The 26,859-nt window shown below is 49.6% G+C and overlaps 1 protein-coding gene across 3 annotated transcripts in view; it reads right to left on the reverse strand.

Moving 5' to 3' along the window:
• Positions 1-26,859, reverse strand: part of TLN1 (talin 1) — a 750,278-nt gene that overhangs the window by 46,681 nt on the left and 676,738 nt on the right. For 2 of the 3 annotated variants that reach the window (XM_078674420.1, XM_078674419.1), the window contains 2 exons: positions 19,793-19,898; positions 7,738-7,862 (listed from right to left, as the gene is read on the reverse strand). In XM_078674420.1, the coding sequence (XP_078530546.1) occupies positions 7,738-7,862; positions 19,793-19,898 (231 nt within the window). The remainder of the gene's footprint in view (positions 1-7,737; positions 7,863-19,792; positions 19,899-26,859) is intronic. The other variant, XM_078674421.1, reaches the window with a different exon arrangement.

Below are 26,859 nucleotides of genomic sequence, written 5' to 3' on the forward strand. Positions count from 1 at the left end.
GAACCCTGTCTGGGAGGCACGGAGCAGACTGTTGGACTCTAGAAAGTCCACTAAGATGTTATTCACGTGCCTCTCAAGCAGTTTGCTCATCCATGGAAGTAAAGAAATAGGGCGATAGTTGGCCAAGTTGTTCTGGTCCAATGTAGGCTTTTTCAATAAAGCTTTCACCATCGCACACTTCCATGGGGGTGGAACAGATTTAGAGGTGATGGAAGCATTAAGGATATCAAGAATGACCGGACGAATAACGTCGATAACCCTAATGAGAGTCTGAGGGGGAGCCTGGTCATTAGGAGATCCCGAGGTGATCTTAGGAATCAGCCTGTCTAATGCAGTGGGGTCAAGAAGTGGAAATTTATCAAGCAGACAGGGGATGGGATGATCAGGAACAGGAGGGACAGTAGGTTGTGTATCATTATTACCAATGGTAAATGAAGAGTAAATGGTCTGGATTTTCTGGGGAAAAAAATGGCGAGGTCGTTACAGCGGGTTTGTGCGCCGTCTAATGATGGGCGCTCAAGGGAGGGAGAGACTAGAGATTTTACTATTTTAAAAATTTCCTTGGGAGCATTAGCGGCCAAATTAATCTTTAAATCATAAAAGTGAGATTGTGCAGCTTTTATTTCACTTTTGTAGAGCTTTATTGCCGCTCTATATTCAGCCTTCCTATGTGGCGAGCAGTCCTTCCTCCAGGCTCTCTCCAGTTTGCGACAGGCTTGCTTCGCTGTTCTGAGGGCGGGCACATACCACGGAGCAACTTTGGGTCTAATTATTGATTTCAGGGGGATCTTCGGAAGGACTTGATCCAGGGTGCAGGAAATCCAGTTATCAAAGTTAATCGTGGCAATGTTGGGATTGTTCGCCCTCTGAGGAAGGTGTTTGGTGAGAGCCAATTCCCAATCAGGGAGCGACAGCGATGCCCATTTCCTTCCCCAATGCTTATTGGAATTTTGGGGGGTAGGGGGTGGACTTATAGGCCAAGTAAAGGGTATTAAAAAATGGTCAGTCCAGGGTAGTAAAATAGGAGTCTCAACTATGAGACTGTCTATATTACTATAGATATGATCTAAGAGGTGTCCCTTCATGTGTGTCGCAAGAAAGCCTTTTAGGCATAGGTCAATAGCCTGAAGGTTGGATCGAAGACTATTGGCTGATGTATCACAAGGGTCAACCAGGTGTAGATTAAAATCACCTAGCAAGGTGAAGTTTGCCGAGGAGAGCACGGCATTGGCGGCAATGTCTGTCATATTAGAGACAAAATTGTTGGGAGCGCCAGGTGGTCGGTAACCTAAGATGCCGGAAAATGTGGTGGTAGGAGAGAGTTCTAAAGAAAAATGAAGGCTTTCGCAAGCTGATGTAGTGGATGAGATGATACGACATTTATAGCTATCTCTATAGATAATGGCCAGTCCACCGCCTCTACCTATTTGGCGGTCCAGACGTTTGAGAGTGTAGGCTTGGGGAGTGGCCCACACTGTAGTCGGATCTCTTTCTAGCTGAAGCCATGTTTCTGTCAAGAAGAGAGCCTCAGGATTGAGCTCTTCTATCAACGTGGACAGTTCAGTGTGATGTTTCGGTAGAGACCGACAATTAAGGAGGAACATTCTCCATTTGTGTGGGGAGTAAGAATTCTCGGTACAAGAGGGAGACATACTCCAGCCACATGATGGACAGTGGGACCTGGAATCAGTGGGATGAATCGAGTGGAGACATAAAGAGCTGATGACGGGTCGTAGGGAGCGAAGGGAGGAAAAACTATAAGTAAAGCGATTTCCTACCATGTTATCCGCACAGGAATATAGCTGGAGGCGTCTAGAAGCGTCTGGACGCGGACTGGCGCAGACTGGCTTCTCTTTGGCGCCTCTTCGGCGCGTCTATGGCGCTCCCGCTGCGCGTCACCGCTGCGCGAGTGGACAGGTATGATGTAGATTGGGAGGTGAGGGGAGACTAGACCGTCACCCTCGAAAGATGGCCGCCCACCGAGGAGCTACCAGGAAGTGCAGGCGCTATTCCTCCCTCCACACAAACAGCATCAATTTGCTGCGGTGGACCGGGGAGTCAGCGCGACGAATGGCAGGGGTAACAGCAATATAAAATCACAGTTTTTACAAATAAGTTTTAAAAATATGTCAGGTTAAAAACCCTTGCAGCAAAGAATAGCGATGCACACACTAGCGCTACGATGTATTAATCAGAAAGAGGTAACGCTCTGCGAGCGAACATTGAGGGTGAGAAAGGGTTGAAGCAGTCTAGTGGGGGGTTGAAGGGAGCACAATAAACCAGAATACACTACAACAACAACAGCTTTACTACCTATTGCCCAGGTAAAGTGACACAGCAGGCATGGATAGCATGACATTGAAGGAAACAAGGCACATGGGGGTGGGGTTATATAATAGGTAACCACTTTGGGAAGAAAGGAAGGCCAGGTGCGAAGGACAACCTTGTCCAGATGAACTGCCAGTGAGCAGAGGTGATGGCAACCAGAAAGGCAGTTTTGAGGGGCAAAAGTCTGAGAGGACAATTATGTAGCGGCTCGAAAGGAGCGCACATAAGGTAAGTCAGAACAAGGTTCAAGTCCCACTGGGGCATTACGAAGCAATATGCGGAAAAAGGTGAGTAATGCCCTTAAGGAAGCGATTTACAATAGGGGACCTGGAAAGAGAAGGCTGATCAGGAAGACAAAGAAAGGCTGAAATGGCCGAAAGATAGCTTTTGAGAGTGCCCAGAGTAGAGCCATGCTGGGCCAAAGAAAGAATGAAGAAGAGAACCTTTGAAAGAGGGGCAGAAAGGGGATCCACAGACTTTGCTGTGCACCATGCCACAAATTTGTCCCATCTACAGGCGTATACTGTTTTGGTGGCTGGACGCCTGGCTGCCAAGAGAACGTTACAGACTTCGGGAGGAAGGTTGAAAGCAGTGAACTGCTGCCGCTTAATCTCTACGCAAGGAGGTGGAGGCTGGACAGGTTTGGGTGGAGGACCGTCCCCTGCTGCTGCGGCAGAAGATCCTCCCGAACTGGCAGTCTGATCGTAGGATCGATGGCCATGATCAAGAGCTCGGGATACCAGAATCTTCATGCCCAATCCGGAGCCACAAAATTGACTTGTGCCTGGTTGAGCTTTATCTTCTTCAGCTCTCAGGGCAGAAGAGGTAGAGGTGGAGGTGGAAAGGCACATAGAAGACCACAACTCCACTCTCGACAAGAAGCTTTGCCTAGGGAGTGCCGCCTTGGAAATTGCAACACGCAGAATTGCGGACATTGCGCGTTCTCTTCGGTGGCGAATAGATCTAACCAAGAGACCTTGCACCACCTCCGAGTGAAGATGCCATTCATGATCCATCAAGCACCTGCGGCAAAGTTCGTCCGTCCTGGCGTTGAGTGAACCTGTCAGGCGTTGAACCACCAGGGATATACTGTGATGTTCCAGCCGTGTCCAAAGGCGGAGAGCCTTTTGACTTAGGGTCCACGACCCCACCCGCCCTGTTTGTTGTAGTACCACATGGCGGTGGTGTTGTCCATGAACACTACTCTTCCCCGGACAGAGGGAAGGAATGCCTTTTGTGCAAGACGAATCGCCTGAAGCTCCAGAAGGTTGATGTGGAGCCTGGACTCCGCTGGGCACCAGAAGCCACTGATCTCTGCCTTTCTCATGTGGCCGTCCCACCCCAGAAGCGATGCATCTGTCACCACTGTGAACTCTGGTTAGGGAAGGGAGAGGGATCTGCCGTTACCCAATCCTGGTTTGTGTGCCACCACTGAAATTGGCATGCAGTGCCCTCCGAGATCTGGACGCAAACCGAAAGATTCCCCTGATGCTGCGCCCACTGGAACTTCAGGTCCCACTGCTGCGCCCGCATATGCCACCTGGCATAATCCACCAGCAGGATGCAAGAGGCCATGAGGCCCAGCAGCATCAGGGTCATCCTGACCGAGACCCGGGATAGAGCCTGAAAGATCGGAATCATAGCCCAAACTCGCTGTTTGGGAGGATAAGCCCGAAACTGCACTGTATCCAGAACCGCTCCGATGAAAAGGAGCTCCTGAGAGGGAATCAGTTGTGACTTCGGCACGTTGATAGTGAACCCCAGTAAGTGCAGGAGGTCCGCCATAGTCTGGAGGTGGGAGACAGCCTGGGGCGAGCCCACCTTCAACAGCCAGACGTCAAGATAGGGGATAGCTGGAACCCCTGATCTGCGCAGATGAGCTGCGACCACCGCCATCACTTTTGGAACACCCGGGGGCGCTGGTAAGGTCAAAGGGGAGTACAGTAAACTAAAAATGATCGCGGCCTACCGTGAACAGTAGGTAACGCCTGTGGCCGGCAGGATGGGGATGTGGATATAGGTGTCCCGAAAGTTCAACACTACCATCCAGTCTCCAGGGTCAAGAGCAGATGGAACCCGAGCCAATTTCAACACCTTGAACTTCTCCTTCCGAGGAGCGGTTGAATACCCTGAGATCTAAGATAGGACGCAGGCCTTTGTCCTTCTGGGGCACCAGAAAGTAAGTGGGAGTAGCAAGTGCGACCTACTTGTGGAACAGAAACCCTTTTGGTGGCTCCCTTGGCCAAGAGAGCCATAACTTCCTGCTGGAGAAGGGCCACGTGATCCTCCGACATGCGATGGAATGTAGGTGGCATGGATGGAGGGGTCGTCTCAAAGGGGAGATAGTAGCCCTATCTGACTATCTGCAAAACCCACCTGGTAAGTTACCAAATGAAGGCCCAGCATGGTTCAGCTGGGAAAGAGGAAGGCAAGGCATAGTACAGGTGGGAGAGAGTAAGGGACTGTATGGTGTTGGTTGAAAAGCAGGCACAACAGTGGTAACAAGAAAGCAAGGTGAAGGTACTAAAGTGGAAGGGACAGTATGATGAAGGTGTCCCCAATTTATAGCCAAGTTTAAATTGTAGGTGCCCTGTGGTGCAATGGGAACAGAGCGAGGCCCAGCGTGACTGAGACCCCAGAGGCATGACCAGATTTGTACAGCTGATGGACAGGAAGGCAGGGTTTGGTTGGGGTGTGGGAAAGATACGGAAAGGACCATCAGAAAAGGCAAAGGATGATGCAGCTGGTACAAAGCGACCTACATCATGGTGCAGGAGGCACTGAAGGAGGCCCGGCACGGAGCACAGACAGGAACAACATGCAGCATAAGCACAGAGGGAGCTACAACATGGTGCAGGAGGCACTGAAGGAGGCCCGGCACGGAGCACAGACAGGAACAACATGCAGCATAAGCACAGAGGCAGCTACAACATGGTGCAGGAGGCACTGAAGGAGGCCCGGCACGGAGCACAGACAGGAACAACATGCTGCATAAGCACAGAGGCAGCTACAACATGGTGCAGGAGGCACTGAAGGAGGCCCGGCACGGAGCACAGACAGGAACAACATGCAGCATAAGCACAGAGGGAGCTACAACATGGTGCAGGAGGCACTGAAGGAGGCCCGGCACGGAGCACAGACAGGAACAACATGCAGCATAAGCACAGAGGCAGCTACAACATGGTGCAGGAGGCACTGAAGGAGGCCCGGCACGGAGCACAGACAGGAACAACATGCAGCATAAGCACAGAGGCAGCTACAACATGGTGCAGGAGGCACTGAAGGAGGCCCGGCACGGAGCACAGACAGGAACAACATGCAGCATAAGCACAGAGGGAGCTACATCAAGGTGAAGGAGGCACTGAAGGAGGCCCGGCACGGAGCACAGACAGGAACAACATGCAGCATAAGCACAGAGGGAGCTACATCAAGGTGAAGGAGGCACTGAAGGAGGCCTGGCAGGAAGCACATAGACAGGAACAACATGCAGCATAAGCACAGAGGGAGCTACAACATGGTGCAGTAGACACTGAAGAAGGCTAGGCAGGCAGCACATAGACAGGAACAACATGCTGCATAAGCACAGAGGGAGCTACATCAAGGTGAAGGAGGCACTGAAGGAGGCCCGGCACGGAGCACAGACAGGAACAACATGCTGCAAAAGCACAGAGGGAGCTACATCAAGGTGCAGGAGGCACTGAAGAAGGCTAGGCAGGAAGCACATAGACTGGAACAACATGCTGCATAAGCACAGAGGGAGCTACATCAAGGTGAAGGAGGCACTGAAGAAGGCTAGGCAGGAAGCACATAGACAGGAACAACATGCTGCATAAGCACAGAGGGAGCTACATCAAGGTGAAGGAGGCACTGAAGAAGGCTAGGCAGGAAGCACATAGACAGGAACAACATGCTGCATAAGCACAGAGGGAGCTACATCCTGGTGCAGTAGGCACTGAAGGAGGCTAGGCAGGAAGCACATAGACTGGAACAACATGCAGCATAAGCACAGAGGGAGCTACATCAAGGTGAAGGAGGCACTGAAGAAGGCTAGGCAGGAAGCACATAGACAGGAACAACATGCAGCATAAGCACAGAGGGAGCTACATCAAGGTGAAGGAGGCACTGAAGGAGGCCTGGCAGGAAGCACATAGACAGGAACAACATGCAGCATAAGCACAGAGGGAGCTACAGCAAGGTGAAGGAGGCACTGAAGGAGGCCTGGCAGGAAGCACATAGACAGGAACAACATGCAGCATAAGCACAGAGGGAGCTACAGCAAGGTGAAGGAGGCACTGAAGGAGGCCTGGCAGGAAGCACATAGACAGGAACAACATGCAGCATAAGCACAGAGGGAGCTACAACATGGTGCAGGAGGCACTGAAGGAGGCCCGGCAGGAAGCACATAGACAGGAACAGCAGGCTGCATAGGCACAGAGGGAGCTACAACATGGTGCAGGAGGCAGTGAAGGAGGCCCGGCACGGAGCACAGACAGGAACAACATGCAGTATAAGCACAGAGGGAGCTACAACATGGTGCAGGAGGCAGTGAAGGAGGCCCGGCACGGAGCACAGACAGGAACAACATGCAGTATAAGCACAGAGGCAGCTACAACATGGTGCAGGAGGCACTGATGGAGGCCCGGCACGGAGCACAGACAGGAACAACATGCAGCATAAGCACAGAGGCAGCTACATCATGGTGCAGGAGGCACTGAAGGAGGCCCGGCAGGAAGCACATAGACAGGAACAACATGCAGCATAAGCACAGAGGGAGCTACAACATGGTGCAGGAGGCACTGAAGGAGGCCCGGCAGGAAGCACAGACAGGAACAACATGCAGCATAAGCACAGAGGGAGCTACAACATGGTGCAGGAGGCACTGAAGGAGGCCCGGCAGGAAGCACAGACAGGAACAACATGCAGCATAAGCACAGAGGGAGCTACATCAAGGTGAAGGAGGCACTGAAGGAGGCCCGGCACGGAGCACAGACAGGAACAACATGCAGCATAAGCACAGAGGCAGCTACAACATGGTGCAGGAGGCACTGATGGAGGCCCGGCAGGAAGCACATAGACAGGAACAACATGCAGCATAAGCACAGAGGGAGCTACAACATGGTGCAGGAGGCACTGAAGGAGGCCCGGCAGGAAGCACATAGACTGGAACAACATGCAGCATAAGCACAGAGGGAGCTACAACATGGTGCAGGAGGCACTGAAGGAGGCCCGGCAGGAAGCACATAGACAGGAACAACATGCAGCATAAGCACAGAGGGAGCTACAACATGGTGCAGGAGGCACTGAAGGAGGCCCGGCAGGAAGCACATAGAAAGGAGCAGTACGCTGCACGTGGCACAAAGGGAGGTACAGCATGCAGCAGCAGGTCACAGGTGGCACCGGGAGACTCACCTTTGGTTTTGCCCGGGGTTTCAGCTGCTCCAGTTTCTTGGCAGCTGCCTCGATGGCGGCTGCAGCGCCCAGCAGTTCATTCTCTGCAATAACCGTTGGGTCCTCAGGATCCACCCACTCCGTACCTGACAAAAGTAGGGCAAAGCTGGTAAAGGAAGCTTTTCAAGGGCCTAGGGAAGGTCTCGCCATTAAGACGCGAAGAAGGCCTTCATGTGAACACCTACAGCAGTCAGGCTACCCTGGAATAGGTTTTCACACTTGCAATATCTTGGTTTTCCTAAAATATCCGCTTTAAGACCACAGCCACATGCCTCACGGATATAGAATCTAAAATGCTACTTCATGAGTCTCACTTTGTTCCTTGAAGTCTAGAAGTACAGAACGATAGAAACTGGAAAGCGATGGTTATGATCTATGAAAAAAGGACAAGGCAATATGCAAGTCTGCAAAACAAGTTACTTACCTTCGCTAACACCCTGGTAGAGACTATCGAGCCATAGATTCCTCACCTTCTGAATATTCCCCAAGCTTCAGACTGAATACAGAAGCCTTTCAGCAGTACCTCTACATGCCAGTAGGTGGCACCATGAGGCTCTACACTGACACCGTTGCGCTCCAGGATGCGCGGACCTCAGCTGCTTCATGCCACGCCCCCCAGGCGCAGCGCCCCCAAAGAACATCTGTGTGAAAGTAAGCAGATTCCTAGACTTGAGATCTTGTAAAAGGAGAGAGACCAGCCACAGAACAGTGGGGATGGGAGGGTCGGTGAGGAACCTGCAATCACAGAGTCTCTACCAGAAAGAGCATTACTGAATGGTAAGTAACTTGGTCTTCAGATAGAAAGTTCTAGACGCGTATTCCTCACCTTCTGAATAGATACCAAAGCATTATCTCGTTGGAGATGGCTCTGTGAAAGGATTTAACGAGAAAGTCCTGCAGGACCGAACAGGCAAAATGATGGCTCCCTACCCCAAATCAGCAGATCTGACTATGCAGACTATACTCCGTGGTGAATGTATGGAGAGACGCCCACACAGACCCCAGGCACATGTCCAAGACAGACACCCCCTCCCCCTCCCCACCCCCGCCTCCCCCATGTTAACTCCATGGCTGTATCCGGAAGATTTTTCTAAGCAATACCTCTGCGCAACGGTAGGTGGTGTCAGTCGACTCCGCACGATGTTGACGTGTTTGCTGTGACATTGTCGTCAATATACCCGCCACTCCAGTGTGCTGACGTCAGCACTTTGAGACTTTCCACGCCAGAAGCACAGAACCATGAAGTGACTGACCTTGGTGTGTTAAAAAGACAGCTAGGGCTCTGAAGGGGAACAGCCCTGACACTAACAATTCCACAGTGGGGGGAGGATGGGGGGGTTGGTACGGAATCTGCAGCTAGACCATGTCTCTACCAGATAAGGCGTAACTTGTGCATCTGATACAGACATCTAGCCGCAGATTCCTTACCTTTGAACAGATACCCAAGCAATTCCTCCCCCAGGAGCTGGGATTACACAAAGTTTAGACCAGAAAATCCTGCAGAACAGAGCGGCCAAACAGGCCCGCACTGCAAACCTGAGAATCCAGGCAAGCGTGTCTGGCAAACATGTGCCGAGATGCCCACGTGGCCACTTGGCAGATATCAGCCATTGGAAATCACGCTGGAGGGCTGTGGTGGCTGCCTCCGCCCCGGTGGAATGTGCCCTCCCCTTCAGGAGGCTGCTTCTTTGCCAAGGGGTAACATATTTATACAGAGGATAACCCAACGGGAGCTGGCCCTCTTCTGAACAGCATGCCCCGGCTTTGCTCCAACCTACCCTGCAAAGAGTTGGTAATCCACCTGGAGCTCCTTAGAGGGGTCAAGGTTGAACGACGACGCTCTTTTTGGGTCCAGAAGATGGAGATGCGCCTCTTCTTTGGAAGGGTGCGGAAGTGCGTAGTAAGTGGGCTGAGTACCGAACTGCCCCAGAGTAAAGGAAGTTACCACCTTTGGCAAAAAGGGTGCCCTAGTTCTTAGTACCACTTTGTCTGGAAAGACTGTCAGGTAAGGAGGCTGTGATGACCGTGCCTGCAGTTCACTCACCCTCCTGGCAGAGGTGATTGCCAATAAAAAGGCTCTTTGATAGTGAGCAACAGTAGAGGGCAGTTGTGCAGCTTCCCAAATGGTGCACACATCAAGAAGGTAAGGATCAAATGAAGGTCCCACTTTGGCATAAGAAAAGGAGAAGGGGGAAACAAATGGGTTAACCCCTTCAAAACCTCCGCACCAGAGGGGACATGAAAAGTGAAGGCTTATCTGGCAGCCGGAGAAAAGCTGAAAGGGTCAAACGTTAGCCCTTCAAAGTGCCCAAAGAAGAGCCCTGCTGGCCCAGGGAAAGGCTAAACAGGAGAATATCTTACAGAGAGGCAGATAAGGGGTCAATAGGCCGTTCTATACAATATGTAAAAAAATCTGTTCCATCGGCAAGAGTATATTGATTTCGTAGAGGGATGCCTGGCTGCCAAAATAACTTTGCAGACTTTGGGGGGGAAGGTCAAAAGCTGTCGCCGCTCAACCTCCACGCGAGGAGGTCAGAGAGTGGACAGGTTTGGGTGTAGTATCCTCCCCTGCTGCGGCAACCACAGATTCTCCCGAAGCTGCAGCCTCGAGGCTCATAGCTAGAAGCTCGTGATACCAAACTCTCTGAGCTCAATCTGGAGCCACAAGAACGACTTGTGCCAGATAGCTCCTGTTCTTCTTGAGCACTCTGGGCAGGAGTGGTCTGAGTGGAAAGGAGTACAGGAAGCCTGAGATCCACTTGCGACCAAAACGTCACAGAGCGAGAGCCGCCTTGGAAACGCCAATGCACAAAACTGCTGACATTGCGCGGTCGCCTAGGAGGTCAACATATCTTACCAAGGTGCTCCCCACCTCTGAAAGAGACCTTGTACCACCTCTGGATGGAGACGCCACTTGTGATCCGCAAGGCACCTTCGGCCAAGTTTGTCTGTTCTGGCATCCAGACAACCAGCCAGAGGTTGAACCGCCAGGGAAATGCCCTGCTGTTCCTGCCAAGTCCAGAGACGCAGCGCCACTAGACCGAGTCCACAACCCCAGTACCACATAGCGGTGGTGTTGTCCCTGAACACGCCTTCTCTTCATGGACGGTAAAAAGACTTTCAGAGCCAATCAGATTACCTGAAACTCCAAAAGGTGGATATGGAACTTGGTTTCCACTGGAGACCAGAGTCCTCTGATCTTCACTTCCCCCAGATAAACGCCCATCCCAGAAGAGACACATCAGTCACTACTGCGAGATCTGGGTGGGGAAGGGAGAGGGGTCTGCCCCTGAACCAATTTTGGTTTGTCAGCCACCACTGCAGGACTCTCGCAGTGCCCTCGAGATCTGAACCAGGTCGGTGAGATTTCCTCAATGCTGCACCCATTGAAACTTCAGATCTCACTGCAAAGCCCGCATGCGCCGCATTTCATGGTCCACCAGCAGGATGCAGGAGGCACGAGGCCCAACAGCCTCAGAGTCATTCGGACCGAAATCCAGGATAGAGGCTAAAACATCGGTATAGCCTGAATATCCTGGACTAGCCGTTCGGGAGGAACGGCCCAAAACTGCGCCGTGTCCAGAACCCCTCCAATGAAAAGGAATATCTGAGAGGGAATCAGGTGGGACTTCAGCATGTTGAAGGAGAACCCTAGTGAATGCAGGACGTTCGCTGTAGTCTGGAGGTGGAAGACGACTGCTTAGAACAAGCCTGCCTTCAACAATCAGTCGTCGAGATAGGGAAGACTGGAACCCCTGATCTCCGTAGATGGGCTGCAACTACCGCCATCACCTTTGTTAACACCGAAGGGCACTGGTGAAGCCGAAAGGGAGCACGGCAAACAAAGTGCTTGAGGCCTACCATAAACCGTAGCTAGCGACGATGGACAGGCAGGACGTGAATATCGTCCAGTCTCCAGGGTTGACAGGACCTGAGCTAGGGTGAGCATCTTGAACTTCTTCTTTCAGAGGAAGTAGTTGAGGGCTCTGAAATCGAAGATAGGATGAAGGCTTCCGTTTCTTTGGGACCAGAAAATAGCCCAGCCGGCCAACACTCTCTATAGCTTCACTGGCCAAGAGTTTTCCCTTCCTCGCGGAGCAAGGCAAGATGATCCTCAGTCAGCAGATTATACACTGGAGGCATGGATGGAGGGGTAGTCTTGCAGGGGCGTGAGTAGCCCCTTCAGGCTATTTTGCCTGCTCTCCAACTCACTACTCAACGATTCTCCAATGGCTCTCATCACTAACCCCATCCCCAATACACCCCCTGACCAGACTTTATCCACCCTCCAGCAAGTCAAAGAGGATATGCTACAAATCAAAAAAGATGTCCACGCAATCAAAGAGCTTCTCTCCTCCCAGCTCAGTCTATCTCCCACCATCCCTCTACCCTACAAACGACGCACCCTCCCTACATACCCTCGCCTCCAACGACACCCGCGCTGGCCGACTATCCCCGTTCACACTAACGCCCACCGCCCCCGGCGTGCCCTCAACCCATTGTCGGACCGTGAATTATGCTTTCTACTGCGCTCTTATGGCCCAGGTCCGGAAAAACACTTATCCAACATACACATCCCCATACCCATAATTCTTACAAACCCTCTGAGGCTCCCAACACTCAATAATAGAGGTTCCGTCCCTAACAACCTCAGAAAAGTCCCCCTCACACTAGAAAGCTCGACCACCCTTCTCTCTCTCAAACTCAAATGCATCCTACTCAATTGCAGATCGGCCCAGAGACACTCCTCCAACATCGCTGATCTCGTCTTAGCTAGGGAACTGGACCTAGCCATTCTAACGGAAACGTGGCTTACTGAAGCCTCTACCCCGATTATGGACATACTAGTCCCCCCCCCCAATTATCACATCATTAGGCTGGACAGGCCCCCTGGCAAGACGGGCAGGGGAATTGCATGCATGTTTAGGAGCAACCTCTCCGTTACTAAAATCACCCCTCCCGCCTTCCCCTCCAGTGAACTCCTCTGCCTCGACATCACCAGCGAGGGCAAACAAGCTTGTGCTTTACATCTCATCTATCACCCGCCTGGTGACAACCTCATATTCACCCAACAACTCATGGACATGATCACTTCCAATGCCGGTCGGCAGACAACCCAAGTCTACCTGGGTGACTTCAATCTTCACTGGAACGATCAGAAAGACACAGTGGTGAATAGTCTCAAAACTTTCCTTAATGCGCTTGACCTCACCCAAATATGCGATAGACCAACACATGACAAAGGCTCGATACTCGATCTCATCATTGCCAAAGAGAACTCAACACAACTGGAGGCGATCCAACCCTGCGACTGGTCTGACCACCACATTATCACCTTCTTTATCAATGAAAAAGTGAAACCTATCCCAGCTCAACCAATCAAATCTAAAACTTGGAAAAGGGACATGAAGTACCTTAACCCCTCTACCCTGCCTCCCCACATCGGCAATCTCCTTCTTCCCCCTTCAGGTGCCTCGGATGTTCAAACACTGATGGACCACTACCTTGACTCTATGAACACAGTAGTCAATGAAGTCGCCCCACTTCAACTGAAGAGAGTCTCCACCAAAACTTCTAACCCCTGGTATGATGATAGACTCAATGACGACAGGCGTACTATGCGAATGGCAGAGCGCACCTGGAGATCGGACCCTTCAGCACTGCACCTCAAAAGGCTTAAGAACAAAAGAAACGCCTACTTCAGGAAAATAAAGCGCACAAAGGCGGACTTTTTCAGCCGTCAGTTGGATCGAGCAAAAAACAGGCCAAGAAAGCTGTTCGAACTAATCAAGACCCAAACAAAGACTCAACCCCTACAATCAAACAGCACAACATGCGACACCCCACACTGTGAAGCCTTCTCTGCTTTCTTTAAGCTAAAGACGGATAACATAAGAAATGACCTCATCTTGGATGCAAGTCGATTCCCCAACAACTCCAGAATGTCTTACATTCAACCTAAAAACAAGGCATCTTGGCTGTGCTTCGATACCTACTCGGAAGAAGCAATCCGCAAACTGCTCTGCACCTTGAAGCCCTCTAATCACCCCACGGACCCTCTACCTGCTAATGCGGTAAAAGACTTCATCCCCTTGCTCCTCCCTCTCTGGACCAAAATCATCAACAGCTCCCTGCAACAAGGCCTCATTCCGGACTCCCTCAAGGTGGGGCAAGTCACGCCTATACTCAAGAAACCTACAGCTGATCCGACTGACCTAAACAATTACCGGCCCATCACCAATATCCCCACCCTGGCCAAACTGCTGGAGAAATGTGTCCAACTCCAACTAACAAGACACATTGACCAATTTGACCTCCTCAACTCTCATCAATCAGGCTTCCGAGCGAAACATAGCACGGAAACAGCTATGACACACATAATTGATGACGCCCTCCAAATTCTTGATCGCAATGAGTCCTGCCTCCTCATCCTTCTTGACCTCTCGTCAGCAATGGACACGGTCAAACATGAGAACTTGCTGGAGCTGCTAAGTACTAGAATGGGACTATCGGGAACGGTTCTCAAATGGTTTTCGTCCTTCCTTCACAACCGGTCTCAGAGGTTCAAGATCGACAATGTGCTATCTACACCTGTGCCTGCAGATCTAGGTGTTCCACAAGGATCCACCCTATCCCCAACACTGTTCAACCTCATTATGGAACCGCTCGCCACCTTGCTTCAAGCATCCAATGTTCAATTCCATATGTACGCCGATGACACACAACTCTATCTAAAGTTACAATCCCCGGAAGATATCAAACATCTGAATTCCACGCTAATTAACACTCAATCTTGGCTAGCCGATAATCACCTCAAACTAAATGCTCTGAAAACTGAGTTCCTTCTCATCTCACCCCAGGCGAAAATTTCAACCACCCAAACATGGCTCAACAACCTAACAGCACTCAATGTCCAACCCACCATCATGGACTCAGCGAAATCCCTAGGCATCACACTGGACGCCAGGCTCAACATGCAGCAGCACGTCAGCAAAGCCACAAAAGCAGCTAATTTCCAAATCAACACCCTGAGGAAAATTAAACCCTTCCTCCCTGCTGAAGACTTCCGAACTGCTGTACAAGCGTTAGTCATCCCTCGAATAGAATACGGAATTGTGGCCCTCAGCGGACTCCCGCTATCCACAACAGCACCCTTAAGAGCCTCCCTGAACGCTGCCGCAAGACTCATTACTGGCTCAAGAAAACATTCGCATATTTCCCCAGACTTAAAGTCCCTAAAATGGCTGCCTTTTGAAGCCAGAATACAACTAGAAATTGCAGTTATGACACACGCGGCAGTGCACCACAATGGACCCAACTACCTCGCTCAAAAGTTGTCTATATCAGGAGGTTCGAGATCCAATAGAAGCTCAAAAAATCTACTCCTGAAACCCCGTAGATTCCGGAAAGAGAAAACTTACAAGCGCTCCTTCTCAGGAATGGCACCCAGGATCTGGAATGCGCTCCCTCCTGAAACCAGGCATATCTCCTCCACTGCACTCTTCAAGAAAGAGGTGAAACCATCCTTCTGGCCAAGATCTCCTGAACGCTATAGGTGTTGGATCAGAGACTCTGCATTGCCTTGTGTCAATGCTCACCTTGTCCTTTGGCACTATACCTCTACCTGAGGGAGACACTATTACGCTACTTTCTTCTACTGACCAATATATGATACACGTTGGGTCACTGATTCACCCTCCCGATGACCCCACTCAATGCTCTCTCTATACCAAAACATTGTTATAAGCCTTCCACACACCCAAAGTGTACCTGAACACCTCTGCAGTGGGATCAATGACTTATGCCGTCTTATATGACTTGTTTACCTGACTGTATATTGATATGTTTTATGTCTGTTATTATTATCCTTTCATGTTAGTGATTACTACATTGCTCCCATTACCTCTGTACATTCCTACTGCCCCTACCCTGTCATTGTGAAGCGCTCTGATATCTGTAAGGATCCTGTTCGCGCTATATAAAACTTTGAATAAATAAATAAATAAATAACTAAATAAAATTTGCTACACCGACCTGTCCGAGGTGATGTTTCGCCATTGGTGGAGATGATGGCGTATTCTGCCACCAACTAGCCGTGAATGTTCCTGGGGAATCAGACTAGGAAGGTTTTGCAGTGGAAAAGAGGATAGGTGCTTGGCTCGACTTCTGGCCTCCTGACCCTTGGGGTCAAGTGAACAGCGTCCACGGCCCACAGAGGGTGCTGAACTTGTGGGCCCCTATGGCCGGAATAGGGTTGGGGCGATTGGTAGCCCCTTCCGTAGCCATGAAAGGAGAGAAAAGCAGACACAGGCTGGGCAGCTGTGGTTCAGGCACAACGACTTGGCTGTAGCTCTCGTGTCCTTGAAATGCTGAAGTGCGGCATCTGCTTAATCCCTGAAGAGACAAGAAGCATCAAGTGCATGTCCATAAGATTAGCCTGGACATCCCCTGAAAAACCAGAAATCCTCAACCAGGCGTGGCGACGTACGGCCATCATCATGGAAATCGCTCTGCCCAGCGAGTCTGTCATTTCAAAGCCACATCAGATGGTGAACTTTGCTGCGTCTCACCCGTCTCAAATGGCTTGGGAGAGTACAATCCGGTCCTCCTGCGAGACTCTGGGCAGCACCTGCACAATCTTCTCCCATACTGAATGGGAATAACGGCACAAAAAGCATGCAGTGTTCACAGATCGCATTGCTAGACTTCCGGAAGAGATACTACTCTTCACAAAGCTTTCCAGTCATGTCAAATTGGCAGTTGCAACTGGACACACCAACTGCAGTGGCAGGCCCACCAATAGCATTTAATTTACAGGCCCGTGTACATACGGTGACAGTTTACAAGGGACTCAAAAGTAAATTAAATGTGCCTAACAGGTGTAGGCCAACTGGACCATGGTTTGAGGAGTGAACACAAGTACTGCAGCACTGGTTATCTGCAATAAGTTGTACACATTCCTAAAGGCAACGAATAACACATGTCAGCAAAACGGGAGGAGTGGAGACAAAAGGTTTCTGGGTGACCCTGCAGAGAGGGCCAATCCCAACAATGGCATTGGGATTAGATTGAGTTAAGTCTCTGAATCAGAATGTAATCGGGAGGCTTGAGGTGGAGTCGTCGATGGGACAGCATCCGTTCTCCGTTTCTAGGAAATGTCTGATCTCAGAGAAGGCCTTTTCAAAAGTGAATAAACGCTTTGTCTGACCTAGAAATGCAGATTGTAACGTACATGCAGCAACAGGACCAGTAAAGGTCAACAGAAATGATCCTCTACATTGCATCTGTTTGCAGTAAGGCATGAGGGTCAGTGTCCTCCTCTGCTGCAGGACTGACGTGCGTTTGGCTCATCTCGACTCCAGGATGGAGGGTCCGACGTTGAGGTTACTTGGTTGTCAGTGGTGCCTTTAAGCGTTAAATAGTCTAAAAACTACCATGAGCAAGTCTGAGGTTTTTCAGTCTTTAGTCCTGGGTGTAGGGTTTGAAAGGTTTACAGCAGATATTTATTCTCCCAAGTTCATTCTTTGAGGGGACACAGACATTGGGCTTCTTTTTTCGCCTTCAGTCAATTTGGTCCCTGTCTGCAGGGTCACCCACACATGGTCTGTAACAGAAGGCATCGCACACCTAACAGGTGGATGTGATGTGGTCTTGGGATGTTAGTCCAACCATGCAAACTTGTTATTGCATGAGGGCAGAATGAACTAAGCCATTCTCTATGTCACCGACCCCAGCTGGACACATTCATATGTTCGGAGTGAGCTGCAGTTGTTCAGGTAATGTCTAATGCTAGAAGTCCTCGGGTGTTAGAACAGCATTATAACGATGAACTGGTAACATGGTAACAGAGCAGTCAAAACACATCTGAATCAAATGGCAGAAAAAACAAGATGGAGTCTGTGTCTTGGTACACTGTGGGCTCCGGGGGGTAGAACGAGCCACCTCACAAACGAAACGACTTCCTCAAAGAAATACAATTTGCACTTTGCTGAGCCCATCACCAGATGGCAGGGATGTGCACAGCATGTGAGCTACAGGGGAACTTGCAGACAACACTGAACGCTCTTTCATGTTAACGGCCTGAACTGTGCCAACCTGGCAGAACTCAATACCCTGACCTAGTTGTGCAGATACATTTCTGTAGTGGACAAATCTACACAATGGACAGCCCTGCTCGTGAAGTAGTGGTAGTTCTGAATGAGGCCAGCCTCAACATAACTTCAAAAGAACCAGGTGTTGCATTCCCTTCGCTTAGAGTGACCTCGCGTGCCTCAGAGTCTGGCACTTGTGATTCTGGTGCAATTATTTCATATCAATGCCCTAGTCTTTAAGTCTGCTGACAGAGGGGCTCTCCTGTGGCCATCCTCAAAGTACCGAAACTAAAAAAGGTTTCTGTGCACAAATAATGTCTCCGACGGCTGTCTCCGTACGCCTCACCCAGCTTCACACAATATTCACTTATGAAACACACTAGCACAAAATAGTGACCACATCCAGGCTGTAGCCTCAAAGGAGGCAGCACAGACACGGCTGCTGGGTCACAATGAACTAACTGGGGCTCACCCACAGGCCCGGATCCATGCATCAAAGACATGGGGCAATTCAACAGGTGCCCATTTACTCATGTAGGGCCCTGTCAAACCATGCCAACAGAGTGGGAATTGGAAGAGATACATAGCAGAGACACAAGATATTTCAAACTATTATGGTCTGCCTTGATGGGTAACCAGAGGAATCACGTAACCTGCTACTGCACACTAAAAACTCAGCCTACCCGTGGATTCTGATCCCTGATAAGGCACCAGGCCCCGCACTGGAAAGAGCTCGTGGAGTCCGGAAAGGCTGGGGTGACCAGCAGCGCAGTAGCTGATGAACATTAAACAAGAAGAGAGATAGGGAGAGTAGATTGACACTCTTATTCCCCGGTTATGATCAATAAACAAACAAAGAGTGTCTTATGGTTACACTTAACCACATTAGGGAGCACAAAGAGGGGAGGGGGAGCGGTGAAGGTATTAAAAATTGTCTGTAGTGTATCAAAAGGAAATGTTATTGTATGATCACTAAAGACATTATATTAAAATCTATGTGTATGGAAGCAGTCCACAATTAGTTGAGTGGTAGATTCCTAGATATCAGTCGACATGTTTCTAGCCACGAAACGGTGTCATTTTACCAGGCAATTCTTCAGGACTTTAGTGATCATAGAATAAAATTTCCTTTTGATACACTACAGACAATTTTTAATACCTTCATCATTCACTAGTTTAGTTTGCACCAACACATCCTAAATCTTACTAACCTGCTCCGCAGTAGATCTGGCGTTGTAGCACACCAATGAGACACTCGGTCTCTTTGGTGGGGCCCGATGATGAAGCATGTCATCACCAGGTGGTGAGTGAGGGCTTTCCTTAACGTCCTAAGTGAGGCCGTTCCCCTCCTCTCTTTGTGCTCCCTAATGTGGTTTAGTGTAACCATAAGACACTCTTTGTTTGTTTATTGTACCTGATCAACAGTCAGCACCCAGAGTGCAAGCCACAGCACTTGGGACGCAAAGAAGGGCGTAACCCTGTAAGCATTTGGTTTGCCTAAGCACTATAACTGGAACTACTATTTGAAACCGCTTATCTTTCGCAGAGGTGGAAGCCGTTCACAGAATACAGCAGCTCTGACCACCTCTAAATGCTGCGAATGCAGAGGCAGCTACGTTTATGGATGGATCAAAAAAGCCTTTCAAAATGAGTTTACCAAAAACTATTATCAAGTATCCAACTGAAAATAAAATATGGCCTTGGTGACATTTCATAACAAGTTAAGTACAACAATATTAAACCAGGCCGTGCAACGTGTGGCTACAAGGAGTTAACACAAAAATATCCTAGGTATATTATTGACACATGAAAAATCAAAACACTTATGTGGACATTCAGGTTCTCAGGGGAGAGTACACTTCCAGAGAAGCCTGGGGTTCAGTGCCCAATACTCCTCAGCTGCAGCCAGCCCTTGCCAGGGTTACCTTTCATAGCCTCAGCCGCCTGGATGAGTTCGGTGACAGACCCTGCCACTCGCTTGGAATAGCTCGCCAGCTGCTGCTTGAGCTCAGGATTCGGCTTCTGCAGTATCTGGGAAGAGGGAAAGGTAACAGTGGGGGAGCAGTCACTATACGTGTTTCAAGATGAGAGTGACAGTGCATCATTAGGGCAATGCACATGAGCAACGTTCACGCAAGATCATTCAATCACACAGGTGAAAAACAAAGGGAATCTGACTTGGGCAGACTCTGGCTGGGTCATACAACATGCAACACATCTGTAAAACTATGAGAATTCACTGGAGGCCCAACTACGTGCTAGAACAAGTGTGATGGTTTTGTATAGAAAGAAAACCAGGTGATGCAAAGGGGTTACAGAGACTGGTTTGTGTACAATTTCAGGAATTAAAACGTTACTTACCCTCTGTGACAATCTTTCTAGTGGACACAATCTCCCCACAGATTCACCACCTTACAGATGTTCTTCCAGGTGTCAGACTGGTGTGGAGGATCTTTCTGGTGAATAGCTCTGTCAGGCAGACAACACTATCGGAGAATACGAGGTACTGAACTGCTGCCGATGCATTTATTTGCAGCCCATCAAGAAGTGAAGTGAGGAACCGACAGGTAAGTCTGCAGACCCTGCAGACGTATACATGGCCCTAACTAATCTGGGCAGGAGGGAAGACAGAGGGAATCTGAGGGTCCGTCTTGGCTAGGGCAGAGCAGATCTTGTTACAAAGTATGACCCAATGCAAAACAGTGCCCCAGGTCACAGACTTGTCCATCTTAGCTTCAGCAATACTCACTAAGGACTGGATTATCGACGCTGTCCTCTCAGGTTCAGTAACAAGATAACACATCCCTGAGGTCCAGTTTAAGCATCCGTTTATCCTCATTGGCTCCTTTGAAAAGTACATACTACCTTGGGAAAGAAGGTGGGTGCGAAGGGCCAACTTATCTGGGCAAGAAACAGCAAAAGGGGGAAGAATGGAGATTGTCTGAAGACCTCTGGCCCTACAAACTGGAGGTACCACCCCCGCCAATACAATCTTCAAAGTAAGAAGTCCAACTGGCAACTGGGCACCATGCTGAAAAGGCGTTACAAAAGGTAAGTAACTTGTTCTTCTGAGAGAGACTTCTAACCGCAGACTCCTCCAAACATGAATAGATACCAAAGCAGGACACCTCCCCTCGGGGGGTGGGTCTGTGGATTGGCTCAGACCAGGAAATCCTGCAAGACCGATAGGGCAAAAGGCCCATCCTGCCGGACCTGGCTATTAAGGCAGTATTTCGACAAACGTGAGGATAGATGCCCATGTGGCAGCCTGGCAAATGACCGCGAGTGGCACACCTGGTAATAACACAGTGGTAGCTGCCTTTGCTCTGGTTGAATGAGTGCGCAGGCTTGCTGGGGATTCCTTTTTAATCAGCCGATAGCAAATCTTGATGCATAACTTGATCCATCTAGAGATGGTCCTCTTTTGCACCTCTTTGCCTTTCTTCGCTTGAAAGAGCCTGATGAACAGTTGGTTAACCTGTCAGTGATATGTACCCTCTTAAGGTTGAGACGATGGGGCCGCTCACTCTCTTCAGAGGGATAGGTCGGCGCATAGAAAGTCAACAAGGTGATGGGCTTCCCCATGTCAAACAGCCTGACTGCCTCGGGCAGGAAAGCAGCTCTTGTTGGGAGGACTCATTTGTCCGGAAAATAAGGTGTGTATGTTATAACCAGAGAAAAGGCTGGAGTTCACTTACTCGCCTGGGCGATGTCATGGCGGCTAACAATACTACCTTGATGAGGCAAATAGGACAATTGTGTATCTTTTCGAAAGTGCCCATTAGGTAAGTAAGTACCAAATTAATGTCCCACTGTGGTATCACACACAGCGTTGGCAGGAACATTTGGAGCAGCCACTTTAAAAAAAAAAAAACATTACAACAGGCGAGTTGAAGAAAGATGGCTGATGAGGTAAAAGCAAGAAGGCCAAAAGATAACATTTGACCACTCCCATCGAAAGGCCTGGCTTTGGTAAGGGTAACCAAAACAGGCGAACATTTGATAATAGGCGTTCCCTTTGAGCTCGAGAGGGACATCCGACCACAATCTTCTCCCAGCGCCCTGCGTAAAAAGATTTAGTAGATGGACGGCTGGCTGGTAGCATGACACACGTCACTTCAGAGGGGGTGGGTGGAAGGATCGGAAGCCATCAACTGTCGCTGTTCAATGTCCATGCATAGAGCTGTAGGTTTGGTGTAAGATTCAGCCCTGCTGCTGCAACAGGAGGGCCTTCCGGGGGGGCAGACGTATTGGAGGACACATACTCATCGCCACAAGTTCCAGGAAACCCACACTCCACGCCCAGTCGAGAGCCGCAAGGATGACATGGGCCGGATCTTTCTTGATCTTTTTGAGCACCCTGGGCAGAGGAGGGAGAACTGGAAAGCCATACAGGAGTCCCAAACCCCAATCCTGGCAGAAGGTGTCTCCAAGGGATGACTTCCTCAGGAACTGCAAAGCACACAAGGTTTGCCGCTGCACGTTCTCTGTGGTGGCGAACAGTTCGAGCCAAGGTTCTCCCTATTGCTGCAAGATACTCTGTGCCAGCCAAGAGTGTAACTTTCATTCGTGATTCGCTAGGCAACAATGGCGGAGATTGTCCGCCCTGAAGTTTAAAGCTCGGGTCAGGTGCTGGGCAATCAGGGTGAGGCTCAGAGTGCAGCCACTGGCAGAGGTGCACGGCCTTCAATCCCATGTTCCCCTGAAGTATGGGGAGATCGGCATTTCCAACCTCTGCAGGTGCGCTGTGACGACAACCATCACCTTTGAGAACACCTGAGATGCCCTGGAAAGGCCCAAGGGGAGCAAGAGAACTGAAGTGATCTTGTCCTACCTGAAACGGCAGGTAATGTCTCAAAGAATGCTTGACAGAAATGTGAAGATATGCGTTCTGTAAGTCCAATGTTACCATCCAATCTCCTGATTCCAGGGCAGCGAGAACCTGGGCCAGGGTGCGCATGTTGAACTTGTCCTTCTGGAGGAAGAAGTTCAGAAGGCGCCGATCAAGGATGGGGCCAAGGTCTTCATTCTTTGTCGGCTCCAAGACATAACAGGGAAAGGAACCAGTCCCGACCTTGGACTCTGGCACCCTCTCTATTGCTGCTTTGGCCAAGAGAGCCTGAACTTCTCCGGAATTTGTTGTGGAGTGGGTGATAAAAGAGGAAGAACTGAGTGTCCCCCTGTTGCACGATCTGGAACACCCATTGATTGGACATGATGCTCTTCTATCGGGGTAGGTGAAAGGTGATAAAACCTGATCATGAGATGTCAAGGGCTATTTAAAGAGGTTCTTTGGCAAGTGTAGGGTAGGGGTTTGGGTAGCTTCTTGCCACTGGTGTCCTAGATAATGTTGGTCTGTTGTTGCGGAGGCACGTGTTGCCTCTGCTGGTAGCACTTTACAAAGCCACAGAAGGGGTTATTGCTGTTGGGGGAACTACCGAAGTGAAGGTAAGCCTAGAGAGCGGGCAGTGCTCCTACTCTATTCAAACCGTTCAAGGGTCATTTTCAGCTTCGCTATAAACAGCCTAGGGCCGTCAGAAGGCAAGTCTGGGTCTCCAGAAGCAGGCCAGGGCAGTCTTCCCACCTGGTGATTACTGTAGGGCAAGATTCTGGTTTTGTCCGGGTGCATACCAGAATATCAGTGTTGCAAAGTCCTCCTGCGCCCTGGGCACCCACTAACCTTTCGCTCGTACTGGTGGTGACTGACTGACTGACTGACTGACCGACCCTGGGCTCTGCCTAAACAGGCCCGGGGCTATGCTGTAGACACATGTAGAATACAGTAAAAAATACCTCCATACACTAGGGTACACTATGGGTTGGAGTGCGACTGTGATTGGCATGACCTCCCCTCTATGGCCCTAGTACATAATAGGGCAGGGGGATGGAAACTACCTATCAGTCCCTAGTATAATAATAGGGCATGGCAGTTTAGAGGCCAGCAGCTCTTTCTGTACTTGCATGTGTGCACTGCTGAGAGCCTGAGGGCAGTTTGTTTAAAAACAGCCCTGTGTTGCAGGACTGCTTTTAAAATGCATATTGTGCCCAAACTTGACTTTTGTGTTTGGGGCACCTAACAAATAATAAACTACAATGTTTGGGCATGGTAGGTACCCCCAGAGTCTCCCCTAGGTATTCCAGGGGTGGGGGGTATGGTCCTTATAAGGAGGATCCTTATAAAAAGGCTTTTATATGCCCTGGGGTTACTACAATAGCACATTTCACTCCCCACATTGTGATAAACTGCCTGCCAAAACCGACTTTTGTGCCAGGAGCCCTGTGAAAGGAGGATCTGCAATATTGTGTTATATTCCGAACCCCTGAAGTCTTTCCTAGGTGATGCAGGGGTGGGGGTTCCTGTAGGTAAAAGCAGGGTCCTTATAAAACCGGTTTTATAGGCCCTGGTATTGAAGAAATTGCCCAGTTCATGTTTACATTGCAGATCCCAGCCCACAGCTCAACCTTGGACGACGTTATTAGATAATAACTAGAGAAAGAAAAGCCATAAACCAGGATTACACGGCTCAGTAGGATGGCGATGATAATTCCAAGAATAAGGTATTGTTGAATTTATTTTAAAATGTACAGACGAGAAGTTATAAGACTTTCTTGTCTGCAAGTCAGAATCCAGCCCTTTATTGCACTGCCCTGATTGGTCAGAGATGAGTGGGGGAGCCTGGCTGTGTGTGTGGGGGGGGAATGTTTGCTGGGCTTAGGAATGCCAGTGCCAGGGGGAGGGGTAGTAAATAATGCTCTTCAAGGGAAGGGGGGGAGCTAAAGACATCAGATTCATTTACAAATCTCTTTGACCCAAGCCAGATGCTCAGCTTAAGGAAGGAATGAGCAGATGCAAGCCGGTGACACTATGGATGTTAGCCATCCTGGGGGTGTGTTTAGCCGCTCTTCTCCTTCTGCAAAAAATTCTGACATATTGAATTTTGTAAGAATAGTGTTTTCTGGGATATCGTTTGCCACACTTTGGAGGGAGTGGTCACGCTCTGGGGTGTTCCCTGCACCTCATTGGACAGGATTGCCCTCCTGCTTGACCCCAGAGACCACTGAATAAGTATCTGAGAGGGGCCGTGCCTCTCAGATCTGCTGCTTGAAACCTAAGAGAGCAAGAAGGGCCCAGGCTGAGGAGTTTGATGTGTATTCACCAGGCCCTGCACTCTGAAGACGGCGCCTTTGCACCATCGGAAACGACAGCCCTGTGGATCAAACCTGCTTCAAAAGGACTAGAGAGTGGACACCCTGCAAGCTACAGGTTAACAGAGCTCACCTGGAACATCACCACAAAGAATCCTCAGCTTGGAGAACTACCAGTGGATTTGTAAGGGTTTTGTCTAAGTGGATTGTGGGAATTGAAGTCCTAAACTTCCAAGGACCCTCTTGTAGATTCCAGACACTTGGAGTGTGTGTTGGACGGTTTCAACCCTTGAGAGGATCTTCAGGAAGGAGTTCTAACAGGACCCCACCTGCTGGAGGCGGCTGCACGAGTCTGGTGAGAAATCCTCCAGAACAATTGCTGAATGTGAATGTGTCCCTGCCAGACGCAACCAACTGTCTAAATGTGGCACTGTTGGTTTCTAAGCACTAGAAAGTGACTAATCTTTAAATATTCATATCTCTGGTTCCCTACAGTAGATTTTTTTTCCGTTTTGGGGTCTTTAAAAGATACAAATATTTCCTATTTTTATAAATTGGTGTCTGTTTTCTATTTTCTGTTGTGCCTTAATTATTTACCGAACTGGTGTTTTTGCATGCTTTACATACCTGTCTTTGAAGTTAAGCCTGCCTGCTCGCAGCCACGTTACCAAGGGTCGAGCATGGGAATACTTTTCTAAGACCTGATCTGAGCCCTGCATCCTGTCAGTGGCATTATTGCCAGTGGTGAATGCAGATCTGCCGCTACTAACAATCCACATTCCAACAATCAGGGCCTCATACTTCAGGAGAGGGTCCAGGCCGAACTGTCCTGGGTTGAGAACCTCCATAAGACCGTTAGTCTTGACACAGCTTAAACCCGGCAGTCATAGGGAGGTGACTGTCTGCACACTCAGTTGAGAGGGAAAAACCTGGGTGAGAAGTGGCAGGATTGCAGCAGCTCTGGATTCATGCCGGCAGGTGCAGAGAGAAAGGAACTTACAAAGGCGCGCCACCTACACACACAGGAGAATTACTACAAAAGTTTCCGGATCCAGCCTGGCGCCTGGGGAAATTCACAAGGTAAGGAATCAGAAGAAATGTTTTCCAAACCAGTCTGACACCTTGGAGGACTTTCATAAGTTGAAGGAAATGTGGGAAATAAAATGCATCTGAATTAGAAGGTATAATGGAGACAGAAGTTCAGACATCACCCAGGCACACAGGGTCATTGGATCGCTCACCCACCACGAGCTGGATTAGCGCAGCCAACTCAGGCTCCATTTCTACTCGTTTGAGATATTACAGGATTTTCAGACACAAACCAGGACCTTGGAGGCTACTGGGCAGAGGATCATGTGTAGGCAATGAGGCAACTCAGACAATGTCACCATAACAAATAAACTGCACCCAACTGAGGAAGTATAGAGTGACCACCGCTGCCAACGCTTCTAGAGTAGAGTAAGCCACACGCTTCAGTGTTGGAGCCTGCCTGCCACGCAATCCATTCATCAGACTTGTCCGCCAGAGGGTGAGTTAAGTAAAGGACATGACGCGACATAAAATGGTGTCTGACTGTTCAATTAATGTAACGTATTGATTGATAGCATTGCTTCAAAGTGATGTGTTGCAAGGAGGAAGTAAAAAAATAACTGATTTAGGAACTTACTGAGACACTGCACACAGCACACCATCCCAGCAGCAAAATATAAGAGAAGAAAAGCAGTGAAGCATAGAAGAGACCTCTGTTAGCTCCCAAATCAACATAAGACTTGCTCTGCTGCACCCGTGGATCAAAACACTACGTGGCATGCATCACAACAGCCTCTATACATACATTAACAGTAAT

This window comes from Lissotriton helveticus, chromosome 2_1 (assembly GCF_964261635.1).
Source record: "Lissotriton helveticus chromosome 2_1, aLisHel1.1, whole genome shotgun sequence".
Lineage (NCBI taxonomy): Eukaryota > Metazoa > Chordata > Amphibia > Caudata > Salamandridae > Lissotriton > Lissotriton helveticus.